Source organism: Salvelinus alpinus, chromosome 22 (assembly GCF_045679555.1).
Source record: "Salvelinus alpinus chromosome 22, SLU_Salpinus.1, whole genome shotgun sequence".
Lineage (NCBI taxonomy): Eukaryota > Metazoa > Chordata > Actinopteri > Salmoniformes > Salmonidae > Salvelinus > Salvelinus alpinus.
Genome location: NC_092107.1, coordinates 16,928,026 through 16,952,833, shown reverse-complemented (window position 1 = coordinate 16,952,833; position 24,808 = coordinate 16,928,026). Strand labels below are relative to the sequence as shown.

At 45.4% G+C, this 24,808-nt stretch overlaps 1 protein-coding gene and 1 long non-coding RNA gene across 4 annotated transcripts in view; one reads left to right on the top strand and one right to left on the bottom strand.

The window, feature by feature from the left end:
- LOC139549129 (uncharacterized) overlaps positions 1 to 24,808 on the top strand; it is a 37,863-nt gene that overhangs the window by 3,965 nt on the left and 9,090 nt on the right. The window lies entirely within an intron of this gene.
- Positions 391 to 24,262, bottom strand: LOC139549128 (sodium channel regulatory subunit beta-2-like). Of its 3 annotated transcripts, XR_011669831.1 has the most exons (6): positions 24,013 to 24,262; positions 10,052 to 10,218; positions 9,110 to 9,320; positions 6,596 to 6,791; positions 5,664 to 5,734; positions 391 to 3,350 (listed from the first exon to the last, which is right to left on the bottom strand). XR_011669831.1 is itself a non-coding variant. In XM_071359272.1 (5 exons), exons 1-5 carry the CDS (start codon positions 24,095 to 24,097, stop codon positions 3,323 to 3,325), a joined length of 687 nt encoding a protein of 228 aa, XP_071215373.1. In that variant the 5' UTR covers positions 24,098 to 24,259; the 3' UTR covers positions 391 to 3,322. The 3 variants fall into 3 exon arrangements, 2 of the variants coding, with proteins under 2 accessions (XP_071215373.1, XP_071215375.1); XM_071359272.1 differs by lacking the exon at positions 5,664 to 5,734 and having other exon boundaries at positions 24,013 to 24,259; XM_071359274.1 differs by lacking the exons at positions 391 to 3,350; positions 5,664 to 5,734 and having other exon boundaries at positions 6,592 to 6,791; positions 24,013 to 24,261.

Genomic DNA, 24,808 nt, shown 5'->3' with positions numbered 1-24,808 from the left:
TTCCTCTCTCTATTTGTCTCACTTTCAGACAGCCAGAGGGAGAGAAAAAAGGAAGTGTAGAGCGAGAGAGAGAGAGAGAGAGAGAGAGAGAGAGAGAGAGAGAGAGAGAGAGAGAGAGAGAGAGAGAGAGACCTGTCTGCAGCTTGAGTTGCTGTTTCTGTTTTCTCTATCCAGCAAGATTAAGTCTTTGGATGTTGCTACAGTGCTGTCTAACTGTAGTAGCTACACACAGCACACTGGTGCATCGGCCATAACCCAGCCTCACAGCCTCCGCACTTCACCTGCTATCATTAATCGCCCCTTCTCACCAGTAGTAATTCCACGGGGGAAGTTTTAGAGCTCATTTGTCAGGGGTTAGTAAAAAAATTGCTGACAATAAAAGGCACACTGTGATATTTCTATGCTCATTTTTATTTCAAAATACAAGAATGAATACAGCTCATTATTAGAGACAAGCATTTCTGGTGTTCGGTGCGAGAGGGGCCTGGTTAGAGCCATGCGTCACAGAGGAACAACTGCAGCAAAAACATGCATGACCACACAGAGAGAGACAGTCAAACGCAAAACTCTGGGACCTCCACTATCCCAGCTAGCTATCCCGGCATTCAGGAGTCCGGCGGAGACGTCAGAGTGAGTGACAGGGGAAATGGAGGTGATGTTTAATTCATGAGGCTACATGTATTGCTTTGTCCCCTAGCCATCGGTAGCAGTGTGTGTCGGTGTGTGTGTGTTCGTGTATAAATACAGTACAATCTCAATTATTATTATTTTTAATTCTTGAGGTTACTTTGGATAATTACGTCTGATTGTGACTTAGTTATAGTCTCTGGTTGTGGCAACAAGCTTCCCAGACGTATTTCTCACCATGATTCCAGGTGACGTCTCAGACTCCCTACATACTGATTTACACACCACGCTCACAATTGCACATCCGTTGAATGAATTTATATTAGTCATTAAGTAAGTCTAGAATGGGAGCGTGTGTACGCCCTACAGGTGGAGATCAGCATTGACCTTCCACTGTTTAATTAATGATCTTTCAGACCCAAACTCAGGCCAACTTCCCAAAGACCAAGTAATGATGGCTACAACAATGTCAACAGCTAGGACAACCACAAAGTCCTGGCATGAAGTACACATTACATGACTATGCGGTACAAAATTCGACAATATCAAAGTCCAATACTCGACCAAGAGAAATCTAAACTAGAACGGCTAGGAGATCTGAGGAGACAGATAAAAAGTAGAAAAGAAAACAAGCTCTGGCAGTGAATAACGTAAAGGCAGCCAATGAATGGAGTGGCCATTTCAGAGACAGGCAGAGACTGTCTCCAGATGAGGTAGGGCACTCCTGGGCACAGAATCAACGTGGCCCCTGGCTTTAGCCCTTGAAACCACATCAGACAATACCAGAGGCACCCAGTCATATAACTACAGTTACACTCCCATAGCCTGTCTGCTCTCCCCAACAAGGTCTGTTGAAAAAATACAAAAGCCAAGACTTTTAGACACAAGGAGCAAACTATTTTGCGGTTGTGATGTTGTTTTAGCAATTCCAAAGTTCATCTGTGCTTTTGGATACTTTTTTTGTGATCCTTCCCAGACGTACATACATGATAATGCTCTTATGATAATGTAATTTAAGCCCTACGTCTTTGAAGGTAGTTTGAAGTGCAATGGGTGGAAAGTGGAACGATTGATTGTGTATTAATTACATCTCACGTTGTCTCCCGAAATACAGTCACAGCCAGTGCAACACTCATGTAGCTAAATATGTAACATCCAGAGAACATCCAAGATCAATTACCTCAGAGGAGAGAGGCCCCATACATTCAAACATTGATAGTTTAAGACGGTGAGGACCACACCTAAATAGCGACAGCAATCAAGGCACACCTCTAGAATACAGCTTGGTATTAGGACAAAACGTAGAAATATATGTATCTGATAGAAATGTTACTCTAACTTTTTTTCTGTTTTCCCTGAAAGTGCTCAGCTTGTGTGTATGTGTAGGCCTCTTTGTGTGGACTTCTGATGTGCAAAGCAGCCTGTGTGTGGTGGTCGAAGCTTATGTGTTGGTTCACGTATAGTCAATGTGTCTGCGTGCTCACTTGAGTGTCAAGGGTTACTGTAGGTGGACAAAAAGGGAGACATCATTTGGGGATTGGGCTTTTTGTGCAATGTGAATTACAATATCATCAAAGGCCAACAGGTTAATGATCCATCCATCGTAGGCAGAATTGTGCCTGTCATAATGTGTGCAAGAAATATCATGCTAATATATGATACAGTAGTAACTTAGTATGAGGAAGCAACACAGGCTAACATATCATATTGGAGGTGAAGCAAGGGTTCAGAAGGGTTGACTACTGATAAAATCATCCCTGGCTTCTCCATTCAGCGAGAGTCTGAGTTTGAAGAGAAGACACTCAAACACTCTAAGGACACTCAAACGCACACATATTCACACAGGTGTATACACCCACACTGCCCGTAGTGACATCTGAAGGTCATTCACAAGCTTATACCCTGTACATAAAAAACGAACACACACAGACAAAAAAATCCATCCATACCATTCGCACACAGAACAGTTGTCATTTGGACACACACTAGCTGTCAGAAAGAAACAGGGAACTTTTTTTGCCCCAGCCATTATGCATCGCTAAGTAATGTGATAGAGCAGGAAAAGGAGAGAGAGCGAGGGAGAGAGAGAGGGGGAGAGGGAGAGAGGGAGAGAGAGAGAGTGTGAGAGCTGGATCTTTCCCAGTATTCACGGCTGTCAAACCATCCATTTACTCTGCAGATGTAGGGTTTTAATTTGAGCCAGTTTGCTACAGCAGGAAAATAATCCTGCAGCAACAGGAAATGTGAATTATTATGTGGAATATAATGAATTTATATTTTTCTAAGAGTTGATACATTTTTCGTAAGGGAAAATCAGGTCTAAAATTTCCAAGTGGAAATTACAAACTTCAGAACCCTTTTTAAACCTCAAATACAGTACACATTTTAAATGTCCTGCATTGCATTTTACATGTCCTACGTCTGTATTTTAAGAGAGACTAGAAGCGAGGAAAAAGGGGACAGAGGAACGTCGTTTGGAGGCTGCCGTCCACTAGCCTCCTCCGCCTTTTGTGGCTTCTTGTCAAAGAAGAGAGAAGATAAGATGGCCGACTGAAGACAGAGGCAGGGGTGGCGTGGGTGGCGTGGCTGGCGGCTGGAGCTTCCCATAACGGCAATTTTGTTTGGCTGGACAAGAGGAGGGAAGGAGGGGGCGTGGGGTGAGGCAGATGCTGGACAAGGATTCAAGGAAGGGTCACTATACATCTTCAGGCAGGAATGCTTTCCTGAAGGTGATGGTTCATCGGAAACAGAGAGGCAGGGAAAGAAGAGAGCAGAGATATATATGAGCTCAGCGATACACTACATACAGTACATCAAATCCAGCTATTGAACATATACAAGGAAACAACACCCCTAAGATCAACACACTAAAGAGATGTCCCACAGAATAAAGTCACATGAGGGTAGAAGACAAGATAGTTGAAATATCTAGGTCAGTGCTTTCTAAAGTAGGCACTGGTTGTCTTGCCAACCGGACTTGTTTCTAATCTGATTTCCATGCTATTGTTGTTGTACAGTAATTACATCCCACTGTAGGATCAGGGGGAAAAGTCGGGACTAACTTGTACAATCCCATACACCAAACACAGACTGCACCACACACACCCATCACCACACCACATTGGCTAGAGCCACAATGCAAACACAGCAATAGCTACTGTGCAGAAACAGGCAGGGGTGGATCTCTCATAGAGTTAGTGTGGAAAACAGGTTAGATACTAGTCACTCAAAACCTTGTAAAAACATGCAAACACACTGCCCTGAGACATGGCTGTGGACTCCTATAGTCTGCAAAAAAAGCTATGACACACATGTGCTTAGTCTACAGACCATCTACTATCAGTAATATTTCAACTAACTATCTACTAACCCTATCTCTAACCCTAACCTTAACTCTTATAGTAACCCTAAACTTAACACTCACCCTAATCCTAGCCCTAACCTTAACCCTTATTCTAAACCTAACCCTAACCCTACGAAGCAGTTTCTTATCAACGGAGGGTTTGCTGATAGTATGACCATGAAAATCCAGGCCTATCCAAATAAAGTAGGACCGAAATTCATCCCGGAACCTTGCATGGCGGAGTCTACAGCCATGTGTCAGGTCAAGCAAACACCTGACTGCAAACGAATGGACAAAATCTAACTTGAGATATAGTGAGCACACGTAACTTTTCCTTCCCCCACAAATCAAGTTAGACGACAGATTTGTGCAGAAAAGTTCTGCGTTTGTATCTGAAGTTAGGATTGAGCCCTACAGGCTTTCAGAATCAGAACTGATCAGATCTAAGGCCTGGAAGAGAGATCATCAGGTAGAAAAGAGGTTGAAGATAGAAGGGAGAGCAGACCAGAGGGGGAAAGGTAGGATAGGATTGACCGTTCTATTGGATGAGATCAGGACAGAGGTTGAAGGTAGAAGGGAGAGCAGACCAGAGGGGGAAAGGCAGGATAGGATTGACCGTTCTATTGGATGAGATCAGGACAGAGGTTGAAGGTAGAAGGGAGAGCAGACCAGAGGGGGAAAGGTAGGATCGGATTGACCGTTCTATTGGATGAGATCAGGACAGAGGTTGAAGGTAGAAGGGAGAGCAGACCAGAGGGGGAAAGGTAGGATCGGATTGACCGTTCTATTGGATGAGATCAGGACAGAGGTTGAAGGTAGAAGGGAGAGCAGACCAGAGGGGGAAAGGTAGGATCGGATTGACCGTTATATTGGATGAGATCAGGACAGAGGTTGAAGGTAGAAGGGAGAGCAGACCAGAGAGGGAAAGGTAGGATAGGATTGACCGTTCTATTGGATGAGATCAGGACAGAGGTTGAAGGTAGAAGGGAGAGCAGACCAGAGGGGGAAAGGTAGGATAGGATTGACCGTTATATTGGATGAGATCAGGACAGAGGTTGAAGGTAGAAGGGAGAGCAGACCAGAGGGGGAAAGGTAGGATAGGATTGACCGTTATATTGGATGAGATCAGGACAGAGGTTGAAGGTAGAAGGGAGAGCAGACCAGAGAGGGAAAGGTAGGATAGGATTGACCGTTCTATTGGATGAGATCAGGACAGAGGTTGAAGGTAGAAGGGAGAGCAGACCAGAGGGGGAAAGGTAGGATCGGATTGACCGTTCTATTGGATGAGATCAGGACAGAGGTTGAAGGTAGAAGGGAGAGCAGACCAGAGGGGGAAAGGTAGGATAGGATTGACCGTTCTATTGGATGAGATCAGGACAGAGGTTGAGAGTGAGACTGTGTCTCAACAGTCCTTTCCATGTCTCCTGTCCTTCACGGCCACTGATACATGAGACGACAGCACACTGTTTTAATCTGTTGTCCTTTCACATCAGTGGTCATACAGGACATGAGCCAAGGACACACTGCTATTAGCGTAGCAAAAGAATCAAACAGAATTTGAAGTTCCCCTCACCATGGTAACGAGAGAGCGGGATAAACATTAAGGTTTGGGGAAGAAAGCCATAAGTGGCCACTTCTTCTTGGGTAACTGGGGTCACATGACCAGCACAAAACACCAATCACAGATTGTTACCAGCGTGAGGGAGGGGGTGTGGCTCCAGCGAACCCTGGGTCTCCAGGACCATGCAGGCCGGTTATAGCTGCCTGGCTCATGGCAATATACACACATACACATGGGGCACGTGCACACACACAAAGAACACACATAAAACACGCAGACACACATAGGAACACACATTCAACACAAAGAAGAATAAAAGAAGGGGAAGAGGGGATATTTGTCAGCTTTGTTCAACCATTGTCACGGTGGTTTAATTTATTTTTTTATGAATCCACTTTACACCGGACATATTTCTGGCATGTGTTTCTATATTTTGTGACGTTTCTGGGGTTATTCCAGAATGTTGTGACTTGTTAGGTATAAATGACGGACCACCCCAGTCAGCGCACATACTATAGTATGTACAGCTGAAAGAGAAAGATAATTGAAGTAGATTTTGCCTCAAAAGCATTGCCTCAAGTAGATGACAGAAGACGAGAGCGAGAGCGCTAGAGAAAAGGACAAACAGCAAAGAGAAATGAAAGAGGGAAAGAGGAGGATAGCGCAAATCAGGGGACACGTTATTCGAATTTCACAACCTTGAGAAAGAGTCCTAGAGCAAAGCAATATACAGATGTAGGATTTTAATATGATCACTCTGTTGCGGCACGACTTTCCTGAAATGCAGGAAATGTTACACTTGTGCCGTATTTGAGGTTTAAAAAGGTTTCTGAAGTTTCTAATTTCCACTTGTAAATTTCAGACTTGATTTTCCCTTACACATATGTAAAACTCCAGAAGAATGTCCAACTTCCCATTTCCTGTTGCTGCAGAATTATTTTCATGCTGTAGCAAACTGGCTCAAATTAAGATCCTACATCTGTAGAGGTATCGAGGAAGAAATAGGGCGGCTAAAGAAGAAGACATCACTTCAAGAGAAGGTTAAAACAAAGGGGGGTTCTCACTTGGTTCCCTCCTCGGGGCACCCCTCTGCTTCCAGCTTGCCCTCTTCCTCCATCTTCTGCTCGTCAGAGATGAGCTCCTGTTTCTTGTGGCGCCTTATACACTTCACCACCACCATGGACAGGATGAGCAGAGCCAGCGCACCGCCGACTGATGCCCCGATCGCCACCGCTATGGTCGAGTCCCGCGGGGGAGGCACTGTGGGTGGGGGGGTAGGGGGTGGGGGGGGAGGGGGGAGGGGAAGGAGGTGAGATAGTTCTGTAAATAGAGTGTACAGTTGGCAAAGGGCTGATTTAACCAGTGTGAGGACACAACAAAAAACAGGATAGCAATGCCGAAATAGCCTTTTATGTATGTATGTATGTATGTATGTATGTGTGTGTGTGTGTGTGTGTGTGTGTGTGTGTGTGTGTGTGTGTGTGTGTGTGTGTGTGTGTGTGTGTGTGTGTGTGTGTGTGTGTGTGTGTGTGTGTGTAAATGCATGTGTGTCTTCATGAATACACGTGTGTGTGTGTGTGTGTGTGTGTGTGTGTGTGTGTGTGTGTGTGTGTGTGTGTGTGTGTGTGTGTGTGTGTGTGTGTGTGTGTGTGTGTGTGTGTGTGTGTGTGTGTGTGTTCATGAATGTGGGTCTTCATGCAAACACGCGGGTGTAAAAGTGTGTATGTGTGAGACCAACATTTGTGTGAGGCAATGACTCTGAGGAGAGCTGGGTTGGCACTCCCATCAATAAGTAAAAAGCTGTATAGTGTTAAGTCATCACGTCCAATGAATGGCAAGGCCAGGACACATGAATTAATGGCATGCAGGCACACAAGCCTCAAAGCCAGGGATAGGCTAGTATGGATGGATGGATGGATGGACCAGTTGTCCACAGATTAGTACTGAGCGATTTTTCTTGAGGTCGGTTCGGTTTCAGTTCTATCATAAAAAAATAACCATGGTTTTCAATTTAGGTTTCAATATGTATTTTTTCTACAGTAAACACACTATGCTTTATGTGGGTTGAAGAAACAACACTGAATAAAACAATGAATAAAAGTCCCATGATGGTTGTAACTGCCCATTACTGCTTATCACTTACTAACGATCATTTATTTACATTATTTTACTTGAATAAAATAACTGTTTTATTTGATTACTTTATTATTTCAAGTCATCATTTCTATAGAGCTGCTGCCTATTCAGTCTGACAAAATCAAAAATTTTGTTGATCTTCAAACAAATAAGGCATACTTTTATGACTGCTGAATACCAACTATCAAATCAAATCAATCATTTAGATCATGTATTTTCAGGCTCGCGAAGCAACAGCAAAGTAACTTGCCCCCTGTCCCTCTTCTTAATCCCTGCCTTGCCCCCTGTCCCACTTCTTGCTCCCTGCCTTGCCCCTTCTCCCACTTCTTGCTCCCTGCCTTGCCCCTTCTCCCACTTCTTGCTCCCTGCCATGCCCCCTGTCCCTCTTCTTACTCCCTGCCTTGCCCCCTGTCCCTCTTCTTACTCCCTGCCTTGCCCCTTCTCCCACTTCTTGGTCCCTGCCTTGCCCCTTCTCCCACTTCTTGCTCCCTGCCTTGCCCCCTGTCCCTCTTCTTGCTCCCTGCCTTGCCCCCTGTCCCACTTCTTACTCCCTGCCTTGCCCCCTGTCCCTCTTCTTACTCCCCGCCTTGCCCCCTGTCCCTCTTCTTACTCCCTGCCTTGCCCCCTGTCCCTCTTCTTACTGCCTGCCTTGCCCCCTGTCCCTCTTCTTACTGCCTGCCTTGCCCCCTGTCCCTCTTCTTACTCCCCGCCTTGCCCCCTGTCCCTCTTCTTACTGCCTGCCTTGCCCCCTGTCCCTCTTCTTACTACCTGCCATTCCCCCTGTCCCTCTTCTTACTGCCTGCCATGTCCCCTGTCCCTCTTCTTGCTCCCTGCCTTGCCCCCTGTCCCACTTCTTGCTCCCTGCCTTGCCCCCTGTCCCTCTTCTTACTGCCTGCCTTGGCCCCTGTCCCTCTTCTTACTACCTGCCATTCCCCCTGTCCCTCTTCTTACTGCCTGCCATGTCCCCTGTCCCTCTTTTTGCTCCCTGCCATTCCCCCTGTCCCTCTTCTTACTGCCTGCCATGTCCCCTGTCCCTCTTCTTGCTCCCTGCCTTGCCCCCTGTCCCTCTTCTTACTGCCTTCCATGTCCCCTGTCCCTCTTCTTGCTCCCTGCCTTGCCCCCTGTCCCTCTTCTTACTGCCTGCCATGTCCCCTGTCCCTCTTCTTGCTCCCTGCCTTGCCCCCTGTCCCTCTTCTTACTGCCTGCCATGTCCCCTGTCCCTCTTCTTGCTCCCTGCCTTGCCCCCTGTCCCTCTTCTTACTCCCCGCCTTGCCCCCTGTCCCTCTTCTTACTGCCTGCCTTGGCCCCCTGTCCCTCTTCTTACTGCCTGCCATGTCACCTGTCCCTCTTCTTACTGCCTGCCATGCCCCCTGTCCCTCTTCTTACTGCCTGCCTTGCCCCCTGTCCCTCTTCTTACTGCCTGCCTTGCCCCCTGCCCTTACGTTCTGTGACGACAAACATGTTGATGATTCCGTGGCCTTGGATCCGGTCAGGGGGGTTGCGCACGTAGCAGTTATAGACGCCCTCGTCCGACAGCTGGACATCAGAGAGGGTGATGGACAAGTCGTTCTTTTCCAGGTTACCCACAAACTGCACCCGGTCACTGAACTGGTCTGTCCGCAGGGGCATCATCCCCTTCTTATAGTTCATGAACTGGAGGAGAGAGGAGGAAGAAGAGGGGGATTAGCAGAAAGATAGACAGGAAACATGTCATTTGTTATTGAACCCAGGACAATTGTTACTGAGTACAGATGTAGGATCTTCATTTGTTCACTCTTTTGTTATTGAGAATTTTCCTGCACTGCAGGGAATCCAGATGCGCTTCGTGATTTACATACATTCACTGAAAACCCGCAATAATACACTGTTATATTAACAGTATAGCACTTTTCATGTACTGCAGTCAAATTTTGTCCAGCTGATAGCCTAACCACTGATGAAGCAACATTATGCACCTAACGATAAAATTCAGTAGCGGCAGGATTATTTTGCTACGACAATACTGAACAAATTAAGCTCCTACATCTGTAGACTATCCTGGCTAAATCAATAAAGAAAATGAAAGACATCGAAATAGTTGGAGAAAGCATGGCTTTTAAAAAAGCAGATCGGAGACAGGCGAGAGAGGAGAGGGAGTTGACACAGGAAACGTAAGGAGAATGGAGAATTGCAAAAGAAAAAAGATTCATCTTACTGTATATTATGGCAGAGTGAAGAATTAGCCAGGCGTATGGTGTCCATTTTAGCCTTACATCTTACCCCTCCTTGAGCCAGTCCTCACCTTCCTTGAGTCAATCTGAGACTGAGAGTGTCCTAAAATGAACATCGTGCATCTGCCTGACATTGACACAAGACAAGGGCAGACACACGGTCTGGTCTCTCACCATCTCCTCAGTCTCGTTGGTGTTCTCCTGGTAAGTCCAGTTCATGGCAAACTTGTTGACGTCCATCTTGTAGCAGGAGGTGAAGATGCACTGGATCCTCACCATGGTGCCGTTCAGGACGTTGATCTGGTTATGGACCAGCACATCCATACTGGACGCAGGGCAGGCTGGGGGAGGGAGGGATGGAGGGGATTGGTTAAGAAACACATAGATCTGCTACACATGGGAAGTATGGGTATTGTTGTTTACTGTTCCACAGGAAGGAGTGAGTTCATTCACGAGAAAAATCATTCTGATTACACACATATGTACGGCGATCATCACATAAACAAACTGCTACAGTATGTATTTCAGAAGTGCATGTCTTGGGGGTCAGTGAAATCCTCTGTAAAGTGACCACCATTAGCAGACGGTGATAGTGGTATTAGAATACTGCTTTAGCAGTAGTCTTATGGATGCTAATTGTCCGCACAACCTGGGAGGCATTGCCGCAGCACAGAACCATACCGTAGCAACATCTCGGTATGCACACAGTGACTCACTCCTGCTCCGGTTACTCTTAACGCAGCGCTAGACACACCTTGCACTTCCTCCAGCAGTGCCCTGAACCATACAGAAGGAGCATGTGAACGAACGCTTAGACAGCATTTTGAAGAGCCGGTTGAAGCTGTGGTTCAGCGATAGGCACAGAGGAATTCTACCCGGTAATTCTGCCCTGTAATTGTTTCACTCATAGGTACACTGGAAATCATTGTTTGCGGATTGGCGTTTGTTGCGGCGATGACTTATGCATGAGCATTGTCTAAAGCTGCAGAAAAAGAGTCTGGCTGAATCTCCTGAATACATAACTCATTGAGGCATTGAGGCATTGAGGCAGAACTGTGCTGTATACCTGTGTGTGCCTGTACTGCTGTGTCTGTGTACTGAGTATGATGACAATGCACAGTTTCAGTTAGGCATGTGAACATTTGCACATCTGTTTGTTTCTGGGTATGTTTGTGTGTGTTGTGTGTGCTGGGCAGGCACCAGAACGAATAGGTTGGAAGGGCCTTTGATATCCATAGGTGGGAATGTTTTTTCACGGGTCCTCCTATGTGTGCACCTGCTTGTGTTGGAAAGATTTTTCAAATAGTGAGGAACTATCATTCGCAATGGATGATAATAAAAAAAACTGACTTTGTTTACAATGTGTGAGGTGAGGAAAATATTGCTGAGAACCTCAGCTCAGCATTTCAAATCATTGACGCGCAGTTAATCATAAAAATCTGAAGTAAAATTATAAAAATACAAAAGTAAAATTTAAACTAAGGCCATATGGACACGTTGATACACTGTGGTCCGTTGGCGGCTAAAGAAATTAGCGCATATAACCCAGAGATAGCCTACTGGCCAATGCACCATTAGACCTAGAACTTCCATCGTCAATTAAGTAAATACATAAGCCGACAAATCAAACAGTAGAAAATATATCATGATGAAAATTCTGGTTCTTTCAATCGCATTCATCTTTCTACTCTGCATCCCTTTGACTTGAGATATTGATAGTGCAAAAATGTATCAAATCATCAACTGGGTCCGCCAATAAGCTGTCGCTTGCGAACTTATAGCATTGTATCAACTAGCCCCATCCAGACTCTCAGAGTTTCCCACGCCAGTGAGCTTGGGACAGCTATTTTTATAAAGTTTCCAGTGGGATCATCCGCTCACGATACTTTGCATTTCTGACCGAGGCTTGGTGATCGAGGACAGAGGTGTTGGAAAGAGTTTTCAAATACTGAGGAACTATCATTCGCAATGGGAAAAAAACAGACTTCGTTTACAATGTGTGATGTGAAGAAAAAATGACTGAGAAGATTGGCTTATTAGTGGTGTACATGGTGAGTTAAGACATCAGAAATCAGACATTGCCAAATGGGCATTTTCCTACATTTGCACGCAGCAGGCCAGGTAAATGACTGTAATTAATACATGCATTCATATAAATTACTGTAACCAAATGACGTGCTCCCTCTGCTGTTTTCTGAAGTCCATGATCAGCTCTTTTGTTTTGTTGACATTGAGGGAGAGGTTATTTTCCTGGCACCACTCCGTCAGTGCCCTCACCTCCTCCCTGTAGGCTGTTTCGTCATTGTTGGTAATCAGGCCTACTAAATTAAATCAAATAAAAGTGTATTTGTCACGTGCTCCGAATACAACAGGTGTAGACCTTAGAGTGAAATGCTTACTTACAGGCTCTAACCAACAGTGCAAAAAAGGTATTAGGTGAACAATAGGTAAGTAAAGAAATAAAAACAGTAAAAAGAAAGTGAAAAATTACAGTAGCGAGGCTATAACAGTAGCGAGGCTACATACAGTAGCGAGGCTATAACAGTAGCGAGGCTACACACAGTAGCGAGGCTATAACAGTAGCGAGGCTACATACAGGCAGTGGTTGGTCGGGCCAATTGAGGTAGTATGTACATGAATGTATAGTTAAAGTTAGATAAAGTGACTATGCATATATGATAAACAGAGAGTAGCAGTAGCGTAAAAGAGGGGTTGGGGGGGCCACACAATGCAAATAGTCCGGGTATCCATTTGATTACCTGTTCAGGAATTTTATGGCTTGGGGGTAAAAACAGTTGAGAAGCCTTTTTGTCCTAGACATGGCACTCCGGTACCACTTGGCCTTCCTCTTACTCCGCCTGGTGTAGAGGTCCTGGATGGCAGGCAGCTTAGCCCCAGCAATGTACTGGGCCGTACGCACTACCCTCTGTAGTGCCTTGCGGTCGGAGGCCGAGCAATTGCCGTACCAGGCAGTAATGCAACCTGTCAGGATGCTCTCGATGTTGCAGCTGGAAAACCTGTTTAGGATCTGAGGATCCATGCCAAATCTTTTTAGTTGCCTGAGGTGGAATAGGCTTTGTCGTGCCCTCTTCATGACTGTCTTGGTGTGTTTGGACCATTCTAGTTTGTTGGTGATGTGGACACCAACGAACTTGAAGCTCTCAACCTGCTCCACGACAGTCCCGTCGATGAGAATGGGGGTGTGCTGGGTCCTCCTTGTCCTGTAGTCCACAATCATCTCCTTATTCTTGGTTACGTTGAGGGAGAGGTTGTTATTCTGGCACCACCTGGGCAGGTCTCTGACCTCCTCCCTATAGGCTGTCTCGTCGTTGTCGGTGATCAGGCCTACCACTGTTGTGTTGTCTGCAAACTTAATGATGGTGTTGGAGTCGTGCCTGGCCAACAGGGAGTACAGGAGGGGACTGAGCACGCAATCCTGGGGGGCTCCAGTGTTGAGGAGCACTGTGGCAGATGTGTTGCTACCTACCCTCACCACCTGGGGGCGGCCCGTCAGGAAGTCCAGGATCCAGTTGCAGAGGAAGGTGTTTGGTCCCAGGATCCTAAGCTTAGTGATGAGCTTTGAGAGTACTATGGTTTTGAACGCTGAGCTGTAGTCAATGAATAGCATTCTCACATAGGTTTTCCTTTTGTCCAGGTGGGAAAGGGCAGTGTGGAGTGCAATAGAGATTGCATCATCTGTGGATCTGTTCGAGCGGTATGCAAATTGGAGTGGGTCTAGGGTTTCTGGGAAAATGGTGTTGATGTGAGCCATGACCAGCCTTTCAAAGCACTTCATAGCTATGGAGGTGAGTGCTACGAATCTGTTGTCATTTAGGCAGATTACCTTCGTGTTCCTGGTGGTCTGCTTGAAACATGTTGGTATCACAGACTCAATCAGGGACATGTTGAAAATGTCAGTGAAGACACCTGCCAGTTGGTCAGCACATGCCCGGACAACACATCCTGGTACTCTGTCTGGCTCTGCAGCCTTGTGAATGTTGACCTGTTTAAAGGTCTTACTCACGTCGACTACGAAGAGCGTGATCACACAGTCATCCGGAACAGCTGATGCTCTCATGCATGCATCAGTGTTGCTACCTCGAAGCTAGCATAGAAGTGATTTAGCTCGTCTGGTAGGCTCGTGTCACTGGGCAGCTCACGACTGTGCTTCCCTTTGTAGTCTATAATAGTTTGTAAGCACTGCCACATAAGACGAGCGTCGGAGCTGGTGTAGTACGATTCAATCTTAGCCCTGTATTGATGCTTTGCCTGTTTGATGCTTCGTCGGAGGACATAGCAGGATTTCTTATAAGCTTCCGGGTTAGAGTCCCACACCTTGAAAGCGGCAGATCTACCCTTTAGCTCAGTGCGAATGTTGCCTGTAAGCCATGGCTTCTGGTTGGGGTATGTACGTACAGTCACTGTGGGGATGACGTTCTCAATGCACTTATTGATAAAGCCAGTGACTGATGTGGTGTACTCCTCAATGCCATCGGAAGAATCCCGGAACATGTTACAGTCTGTGATAGCAAAACAGTCCTGTATTTTAGCATATGCTTCATCTGACCACTTTTTTATAGACTGAGTCACTGGTGCTTCATGCTTTAATTTTTGCTTGTAAGCAGGAATCAGGAGGATAGAATTGTGGTTGGATTTACCAAATGATAGATTGAATATGCTTGTAAACACTCCAGCCAGCTGGTCTTCACATGCTCTGAGGACGCGGCTAGGGATGCCATCAGGCCGGCAGCCTTGCGAGGGTTAACACGCTTAAATGTCTGACTCACGTCGGCCACGGAGAACGAGAGCACACAGTCCTTGGGAGCAGGCTCTGTGTTATCCTCAAAACGGGAAAAGAAGGTGTTTCGCTTGTCTGGGATTTAGACGTCATTGTCCGCGATATGGCTGGTTTTCCCTTTGTAATCCGTGATTGTCTGTAGACCCTGCCACATACGTCACTTGTCTGAGCTGTTGAATTGTGACACTTTGTCTCTATACTGACATTTTGCCTGTTTGATTACCTTACAGAGGGAATAACTTCACTGTTTGTATTCAACCATATCCCCGGTCCCCTTGCCATCTTGAAGCATGGATTCCGATTGGTCAGACCAGCGTTGACTAGACCTTAGCACGGGTACTTCTTGTTTGAGTTTCCGCCTATAGGCTGGGAAGAGCAAAATGGGGTTGTGATCTGATTTGCCAAATGCGAGTAGCAGTGATCTAATGTTTTTCGAGTACTATAGTCAGATAGAACTTCGGTAGCGTTTTCCTCAAATTTGCTTTGTTAAATACCCCAGCTACAATAAATTCAGCCTCAGGATATGTGGTTTCCAGTTGACATAAAGTCCTGTTGGGTTCCTTGAGGGCTGTCATGGTATTGGTTTGAGGGGGAATATACATGGCTGTGACTATAACCGAAGATAATTATCTTGGGAGGTAATACATTTGATTGTGAGGTATTCTAGGTTGGGTGAACAAAAGGACTCTAGTTTTTGTATGTTATCACAACCACACCATGAGTAGTTAATCATGAAACATACACCACCATCTTTCTTCATCCTGGGGAGTTCTTTATTCCTGTCTGCGTGATGAGAAGCGCGATGAGAACTGAGAACACAGCTGGCTGTTTGGATGGGGACAGTATATCCTGAGAGAGCAATGATTCCGTGAAACAGAGTATGTTACAGTCCCTGATGTCTCTCTGAAAGGAGATCCTCAGCCTGAGCTCATCTACTTTATTGTCCAGAGACTGAACATTAGCGAGTAATATACTCGGAATCGGTGAATGGTGTGCCCGCCTCCTGAGTCAGAATAGAAGTCCACTCCGAATACCTCTTCTCCATCATATTCCTGGTCATAATGCTGGTGAGTTACCGCCACTCTGATATCCAAAAGTTCTTACCGGCTGTATGTAATAACACAAAAAACGTTCTGGGCTAATAATGTAAGAAATAACACACAAAAAAACAAAATACTGCAAAGTTGTTTAAGAGCTAGAAGCAGAGCTGCCATGTCTGTCTTACTTTTGGAGAAAGACGTGCCATATCTGTGCCACACACCCCTCCCCTTCTTCTTGTTGCAACATTTGACATTATCCTCAAGACACATTATCTTCACACCTATATTAGATGCTTTTCACTGACTGCCGCAGCTCAATCAGCTAGACATATTGCGACATGCGCTGGCCAAATTGTGGGCTTCCCAAATAGGCATAGGCCTACACACTTGTGATTTGAAACAATCCACAGTAATTTTGGCGAGAGTGAGCCCTCTCGCTTCACCTCTTCATCTCTGCTGAAACTCTCTCATTGGAGAAAGCATTGAATGAGCGAAACAGCGCCCCTCTGTCTTACTATATGTAGCCCATGTATCTGATGCTGTCTGGACAGAAATAGTATGACATGCCATCCTCTTTTGGTCCAGACAGCATCAAATTCATGGTCTATGTGTGTGTATTTGTCTGAGTGTGGCTGTTAGTGAGTGCAAGCACGTGCATGATCGCCGGGGTGGGATGGGTGTGTTGGCTCTGCACCATTCGTTCCCTCTGCAGTCTGCCGTGTTTTGTGTTCCTGGACAAGTTCCCACTACTTCTTTTTTTTCTCTCTCTCTCTCTCTCTCTCTCTCTCTCTCTCTCTCTCTCTCTCTCTCTCTCTCTCTCTCTCTCTCTCTCTCTCTCTCTCTCTCTCTCTCTCTCTCTCTCTCTCTCTCTCTCTCTCTCTCTCTCTCTCTCTCTCTCTCTCTCTCTCTCTCTCTCTCTCTCTCTCTCTCTCTCTCTCTCTCTCTCTCTCTCTCAGTGGTGCAGTTAGTGTCCTGTCCCTCGTCTCCCTCACTTCCTCCCTGTCCTCTTGCCCTCCCTACACTCCCTCCCTTCATCTCTCTGAATCAGGTGTCCTCTGGAAGTACTGCGCACAGCACCTTCTTAGAGAGGAGGGAGGGACAAATAGGCTGACATCCCACAATATGCATACAAACATGACGCACACCCCCCCCACGCACACACATATGCTCGCATATTGACCCATAGCTACACATTGGCAAAACATATGCACAAGCTGTACGTCACACACACACACACACACACACACACACACACACACACACACACACACACACACACACACACACACACACACACACACACACACACACACACACACACACACACACACACACACACACACATACACACACGCACACACACACGCACACACACACGCACACACACACACAGACACACACACACAGCACATGTACTTGCAGAGTCAGCACTCAGCCGTGCGCGCTAGTATTTACTGGTGATATGTGAATGTCTTCCCAGCCTATGCCTTGCCCTTGTATATTTCCAATTAGCTATATACAGATGTAGGATCTTAATTTGAGCCTGTTTGCTACAGCAGAAAAAATAACCCTGCAGTAACAGGAAACGTGAATTATTATGTGGTTTATAATTAATGGACATTTTTTATAAGGGTTGATACACTTTGAGGTCAGTTTGTAATTTAGGGATGTAGGGAAATTCTCTGCAACAAAAGAGTGATCAAATTAAGATCGTACACTGTACTGTAGCTTGTGCATCTATAGGGTGAGTACATTCCCACACCGAGGGGGTTAATTTACAGTATGTCCATCACATGCTTATAATCAGCTAATCCCATCCATGCTTAGTCAGCTGGCATGTCTTAATGACGCTCAAAGTCTACATAATGGGAAGTAATTGGAAGCTACTGTAGCTCACTGCCAATACTAAAGATTAGCTAACCTAACTTGAGTAGCATTTGGTTCTGCAGTAACTTAAAGGGGGAGTCCAACGAAAGTCTCCTCTATCTCTTGTGCAAGAGGCTTTGGTTGGGAAAGTTACATCATGTCAGTAGGGAGCACATGCATGATGAGTTGACGTTGATCATACACAAACATTGCCTTGCTCTAACTTTGACACACTTCATCACTGCTGAAGGTAATCTCTGAGTTAGACGCTATCTTGAACACATGTACATGTTTTCTGTACGTGATACTGGGAGTTAAGAATATGCCTGATGCCAACATCACTGTCTAAAACTATAGGCCTATACACACCTATATTGGACTATAATGTCACAGTATGTGTAGCATTCGGAGAGAGATGATCTCATCCTATAAGTCAAGTGTGTCAATAGTGTGTAACACCCATGTGACCGTATGCTTATGCTGCTCTACTTCATCTGCTATCACAAGGCAGGAAATACTGCAGTGTAGCGCCCTCTCCCTCCCTCCTCCCTTCCTCTCCTCTCCCTCCCTCTGCACACCCTAGATCTCCCTCCCCCTCTCTGTCTTTCAGCTCCTTTTTTTTTCAGAGGCTCGAGGTCATTGTAAAAGAGAAGGTAAAGACAAGATGCTCTGCGGTGCTGTAGAAACGACTTTCAAATGTCATTGGATTACTGTGTGGCGGCTATATAGATACGGTCGCACGCACACACGCACACACACACACACACACACACACACACACACACACACACACACACACACACACACACACACACACACACACACACACACACACACACACACACACACACACACACACACACACTGCACCAAGATAACTTCAGGTCATCAAGATGTGTTCTCTACAGTTAACATCAAATATTGCAAATACAATAAAAAAAAGGTTACACTCTTAGAGAAAAGGTTTCCAGAAGGGTTCTTTGGCTGTCCCCACAGGTGAACCCTTTTTGGTTCATTCTAAAACCCTCTGTGCAAAGGGTTCTACATGAAACCCAAAAGGGTTCGACCTAGAACCAAAAAGGGTTATTAAAAGGGTTCTCCTATGGGGACTGCCGAAGAACACTTTGAGGTTCTAGATTTAAGAGTGTAGATGCAATACTGTACTACTACACCTGTATCATTCCAGATGCAGCTGTAAAACGAGCCAAAACACTAATAGCATGGAAGAGAATGCAAGCTTTTGTTGAGGTTCTACCATACCACCTCTACTAATCTCTGAGTGTGTTTTGCGGGGAGAGTGGGATTGTAGTTTCCTGTGGTTTCTTAGCTAACAGGACATTGCATTCACCAACTGTGTGTGTGTGTGAGCATACATGTGTGTAGAACACACTATCTACCGAGAGAGAGTTCATCTATTTTCTTCGTAGCTGTCGATTTACCACCACAAATCGATGCTGGCATTAAGACCGCACTCAATGAGCTGTATACGGCCATAAGCAAACAGGAAAACGCTCATCCAGAGGCGGCGCTCCTAGTGGCCGGGGACTTTAATACAGGGAAACTTAAATCCGTTTAACTAATCTCTATCAGCATGGTAAATGTACAACCAGAGGGAAAAAAACTCTTAGACCACCTTTACTCCACACACAGAGACGTGTACAAAGCTCTCCCTCGCCCTCCATTTGGCCAATCTGACCATAAATCTATCCTCCTGATTCCTGCTTGCAAGCAAAAATTAAAGCAAACAGGCAAAGCATCAATACAGGACTAAGATCGAACCGTACTTCACCGGCTCGGATGTGGCAGGGCTTGCAAACTATTACAGACTACAAAGGGAAGCACAGCCGAGAGAGCTGCCCAGTGACACAAGCCTACCAGACAAGTTAAATTACTTCTATGCTCGCTTCAAGGCAAATGACACTGAAACATGCATGAGAGCATCAGCTGTTCCGGACAACTGTTTGATCACGCTCTCAGATTACCAGGACATGTACTCCAAGCATGCGCTGACCAACTGTCAAGTGTCTTCATTGACATTTTCAACCGCTCCCTGTCTGAGTCTGTAATACCATAGTCCCTGTGCCCAAGAACACTAAGGTAACCTGCCTAAATGACTACCGACCCGTAGCACTCACATCTGTAGCCGTGAAGTGCTTTGAAAGGCTGGTCATGTCTCACATCAACAACATTATCCCAGAAACCCTAGATCCACACCAATTTGCATACCGCCCCAACAGATCCACAGATGATGCAATCTCTATTGCACTCAACACTGCCCTTTCCCATCTAACACCTATGTGAGAATCATATTCATTGACTACAGCTCAGCATTCAACACCATAGTGCCCTCAAAGCTCATCACTAAGCTAAGGACCCTGGGACCAAACAACTCCCTCTGCAACTGGATCCTGGACTTCCTGACGGGCTGCCCCCAGGTGGTAAGGGTAAATAACAACACATCCGCCACGCTGATCCTCAACACGGGTACCCCTCAGGGGTGCGTGCTCAGTCCCCTCCTGTACTCCCTGTTCACTCATGACTGCACGTCCAGGCACGACTCCAAAACCATCATTAAGTTTTCTGATTACACAACAGTGGTAGACCTGATCACCAACAACGATGAGTCAGCCTATAGGGAAGAGTACAGAGACCTGGCCGTGTGGTGCCAGAATAACAACCTCTCTCTCAATGTGATCAAGACAAAAGTGATGAATGTGGACTAAAGGAAAATGAAGACTGAGTACACCCCCATTCTCATCGACGGGGCTGTAGTGGAGCAGGTTGAGAGCATCAAGTTCCTTGGTGTCCACATCACCAACAAACTAACATGGTCCAAGCACACCAAGACAGTCGTGAAGAGGGCACTCAGGAGACTGCAAAGATTTGGCATGGGTCCTCAGATCCTCAAAAGGTTCTACAGCTGCACCATCGAGAGCATCCTGACAGGTTGCATCACTGCCTGGTATGGCAACTGCTCAGCTTCCGACCTGAAGGTGCTACAGAGGGTAGTGTGTATGGCCCAGTTCATCACTGGGGCCAAGCTTCCTGCCATCCAGAACCTCTATACCAGGCGGTGTCAGAGGAAGGCCCTAAAAATTGTCAAAGACTCCAGCCACCCCAGTCATAGACCGTTCTCTCTGCTACTGCACACCAAGCGGTACCGGAGCGTCAAGTCTAGGTCCAAGAGGCTTCTAAACAGCTTCTACCCCCAAGGCACAAGACTACTGAACATCTAATCAAATGGCTACCCAGAATATTTGCCTTGCCCCCCCCCCCCACCTCTTTTACGCTGCTTCTACTCTCTGTTATTATCTATGCAAAGTCACTTTAATGACTCTACCTACATGTATATATTACCTCAATTACCTTGACTAACTGGTGCCTCCGCACACTGACTCTGTACCGGTACCCACTGTATATAGCCTCGCTCTTGTTATTTTACTGCTGCTATTGTTTATTATTTTGTGTTTTTTTTCTTAAAACTGCATTGTTGGTTAGGGGCTTGTAAGTAAGCATTTTACTGTAAGGTCTACAACTGTTGTATTCGGCGCATGTGACAAATACAATTTTATTTGATTGTCAGCAGTATGTTTGTTTAGTGTGTATAGAAATGTCAAACTTAATGGTTCAATGTGTGTGTGTGTGTGTGTGTGTGTGTGTGTGTGTGTGTGTGTGTGTGTGTGTGTGTGTGTGTGTGTGTGTGTGTGTGTGTGTGTGTGTGTGTGTGTGTGTGTGTGTGTGTGCAAAGGATTTTAAAGTGGTATGTCAGTGTTCGTGAAATGTCCCGAACTAACAAACATCACCAATCCACTGAGACTGTGGTTCTGCCTTGGTACTCTTTCATCTGGTGCAAGACTAGTTCGTACCAGAGCCATGTATTTTGAGAGTTGGGCCAACTTTTAGAATTTTGAATTTTTTTCTAATTCTAGGCATTCAGTTACATAGCATTATTTACATATTCTCCATGTAAAGTAATGGGGTGTTATGTGTAACATAGCTGCCATAGAATTTGTACGTTTTCTGCAAATGTACCATAATGCAGAACCCTCAAGGGCACAACTTTCTAAACACTACCTGCCTGCTGACAAGGTGGTTGATGGTCCAGGTTGTCTCATAGACCGTGACCTCCCCATGACCTCTGGGCCCATTAGCTGCCCAGTTATACATAGCCTTGAATAAAAGTGACTGCCGATGTCCTTGGTCCTGTGTGTGTTCAGTGTGAATGTGTGTGTGTGTGTGTGTGTTTGGCTGTAGGCAACGGCTCAGCCTACTCAATGACTGGTGAGTTCAATAGGGGAAAGGATGATGTGGTGTAATACATTACTGAGGGACTGACCTTAATACGGTGGTCATAATGTTTTTAGGTTTGGCTTTGTGGAGGTAACAGTGGTCAAAATGAATTGGATCATCTCTGTCTTTTGATGGCTGAGGTACGTGTCTTTGATATGACACGGGACACAATATTAGGTGAACCTGCTGACAGGCAAGGTCATGATGCAGGAGTCTATGGGATCACAAACTACCTACGACACCTGTACCTTACAGCTCAATCTAACCATGTACCCTACAGCATCCCTTCCATAATGAAGCAGCTACTTCTACTCTCTGCTTCCTCACATTCAAAAGGAGCAGCCTTATGGCACTATCCTGAGAATTTATGATCTCTCCTATGAAATACATGCTGCCAGCTCCAAACTAAAATGCCGCATCGCCACGGTATGGTACAGACTACAGTATGGTCTATACAGTGGCTGTGGATTAGCCTGCCCCCTTGTGGATGAAATTATAAAGTGCACTCAAAGATCCCAATACCGAATGGATCTTACAAACACTCTTGGTTGATAGTCTGCAACCGGTTGTCATCCAGTGTAGCCTAGTCCTCTATATCAATCATCCATACTGTTGTTAAATAGCATTTGTGAGCTCCTAAAAGTCGACTGGTACCAACTGCTCCTTGAAATAGTATGAGAGGATGTATATGTGAGCTCAGCATGCCAGCATTGCCTGCTCGACATTGCTGCTGGTCTATGAAGTACAATGTCTGCGTGGCACTGTCTCCCTCTGGTGTAAAAGTCTAGGAGGTGCAGCAGCATGACAATACATGACTGTTCTAAAACGGTGGACGTTTCAGAGGCTGGGGTGGTATGAGTCATCTCTTCTGCTGCATACTGCACAATGGCCAGACAGTGTGAACCAGATGACACACACATACAGCTGCTTCATCACAACAGTTTGAAAGTGTTAGGCTATAGGCACTACGTGGCAATGCTATTTTTCCAATATACATTTTCCACCCTACTTTTTATTTGTAATAGTCTACAACATTATGAAAACACAGATATCAACAGGCATAGGTGGAACATAAAGGTTTAGGCTACTGCATAGGCTTAATGTGTGTCATGGCATCAACATTACAGTTCGTGATATTCATCTCATGAGCTGTCATTGCGCATCAGTAGCCTGTTGCCAAGCAGGCCTCTGCTGAGCACAAAACAGAGCTTTCACTGTCCATCTTTACCTGAGTGCTATTTGGGATACGAATAATAAAGTGTAGGCTATGTAAATGAACGGGAAATATAGGCTAAACTAGTGAGGCAATGTGAATCGATAATTGTATCCGCCCAGATGCGCTAAACTCAGTATAGGCTTCGTTATAGCCAGTTGACCGAGGCACAGCAAGCTGCCAGTCACGCTTAGACCCGCTATTATGAGAAAGCAAACACTATGAAGACTTCTTTATTTTAAATTGAGGATAAACGACCATTTCTTTCAGATTCAAGGCCTGTTTACAAATAGCCTGTACGCAAGGCGATGTTGCTAGTGATGCGTCCCTAGTGTAGAGATGATGGAGATACGCGGTGTCCGTGCGTCAGCGTCCATCCACTCCACCCCGCACCTGCATCAGTAGAGAGAGCATCACTGGATCTGCCTGAGCCCTGATACTTACACGACTGTTACACATTCTGAATAAGCTATAGGTAGATAGCGGGCAAATAATAAATCCCCACGTTGTTTCGGTTTTTTCTCGATATAGATCAGGCGTTGGGACACTGGATTTACGCTTTTTAGCCTACTGTTATGGTTACTTGACAGAGTCTGTTGACATAGCATACAGACGTTTTAGATTGAATTACTAATGGCGAGGGGAAAGTGTTAGCCTTAGAGGTGAGGAAGTTGGTAATTTATAGTGATAACAAGCGGCGGATTTCGTGAGCCACCAGTCTTTTAATTAGGTAGCCTACCATACTCATACAGCATTTCAGGAATATCTAAATGTCGCTCATCTACACACACACACAAACACACGCACACACACAGCGCGCGAGAAAACGGAGCACATTTAATCCAAGTGAGTACAATTGTGCCTCATCTTTCCAAATATCGATCCGCTGTTAACTTTACATTAGACGTTTCTGTTGTAGCCTACTTACCCATAATATAAACCATCAACCCCACGATGCTCAAATTGATAGCTGGCATCCACGTCTTATTTCGCTTTTGTAATGTAAAATGCATTGTATCTCCTTGTAGTAAAACGTCACGATATATAATGAAATAGAAATGTCGTAAAATCTTCCCTTTTAATCTTAAAATATGTGTTATTTTTTCAGTGCTATGATATGGCTGGCAGTGACTGTAGCTGTAGAAATGGTTGATTATATGGTTGTGGGTGTCTCTCAAAAGAAGGCAGGGAGGTTGGAAATGGAATTAAATCCCCTACTCTTATCTCCCTCCCTCTCTAGCTCTCCGTTTCCCCCTTTCATATATCACATTTCAATGTACAATTATTAAACTACATTTACTCGCAATGATCTACAGTTTCAACTTAACAGCATCATTTGAAAAAGCACTTGATGTTCGTAACTCACTGATGCCCTTAAATAAACTACTGAGATTTAATCATACAGTATAATAGCGTCTTTCCTTGTTTGTTTGATCGGGCTCAAAATAGAATCACATCACGTGTGTCGACTCTCATTCTCCCATGAAGTAGACTATGTGTATCATGCTTTCAGTATAGGTGATGAATACAAATATGGAATTTAAATATGCTATAGGCTAGCTAACGGAAACAATTATACTGATCTCTTATTATCTCTGTGTGTCCTAGACCAGGGATTTTACAACTTTTCCTTGGGGGACCTACAGCAGTTCCATGTATGTGACCTATTCCACAGTTATTGACACACCTGATTCAACTTGTCAGTCAATCATCAAGCCCTTGAA

Coding starts and splice junctions, on each gene's coding strand:
- LOC139549128 (XM_071359272.1), bottom strand. CDS start 24,097: ATGCATTTTACATTACAAAAGCGAAATAAGACGTGGATGCCAGCTATC. Junction 10,219..24,012: donor GTTGATGGTTTATATTATGG/GTAAGTAGGCTA, acceptor TCCCTCCCCCAG/CCTGCCCTGCGTCCAGTATG. Junction 6,792..9,109: donor CATGTTTGTCGTCACAGAAC/GTAAGGGCAGGG, acceptor CCCCACCCACAG/TGCCTCCCCCGCGGGACTCG.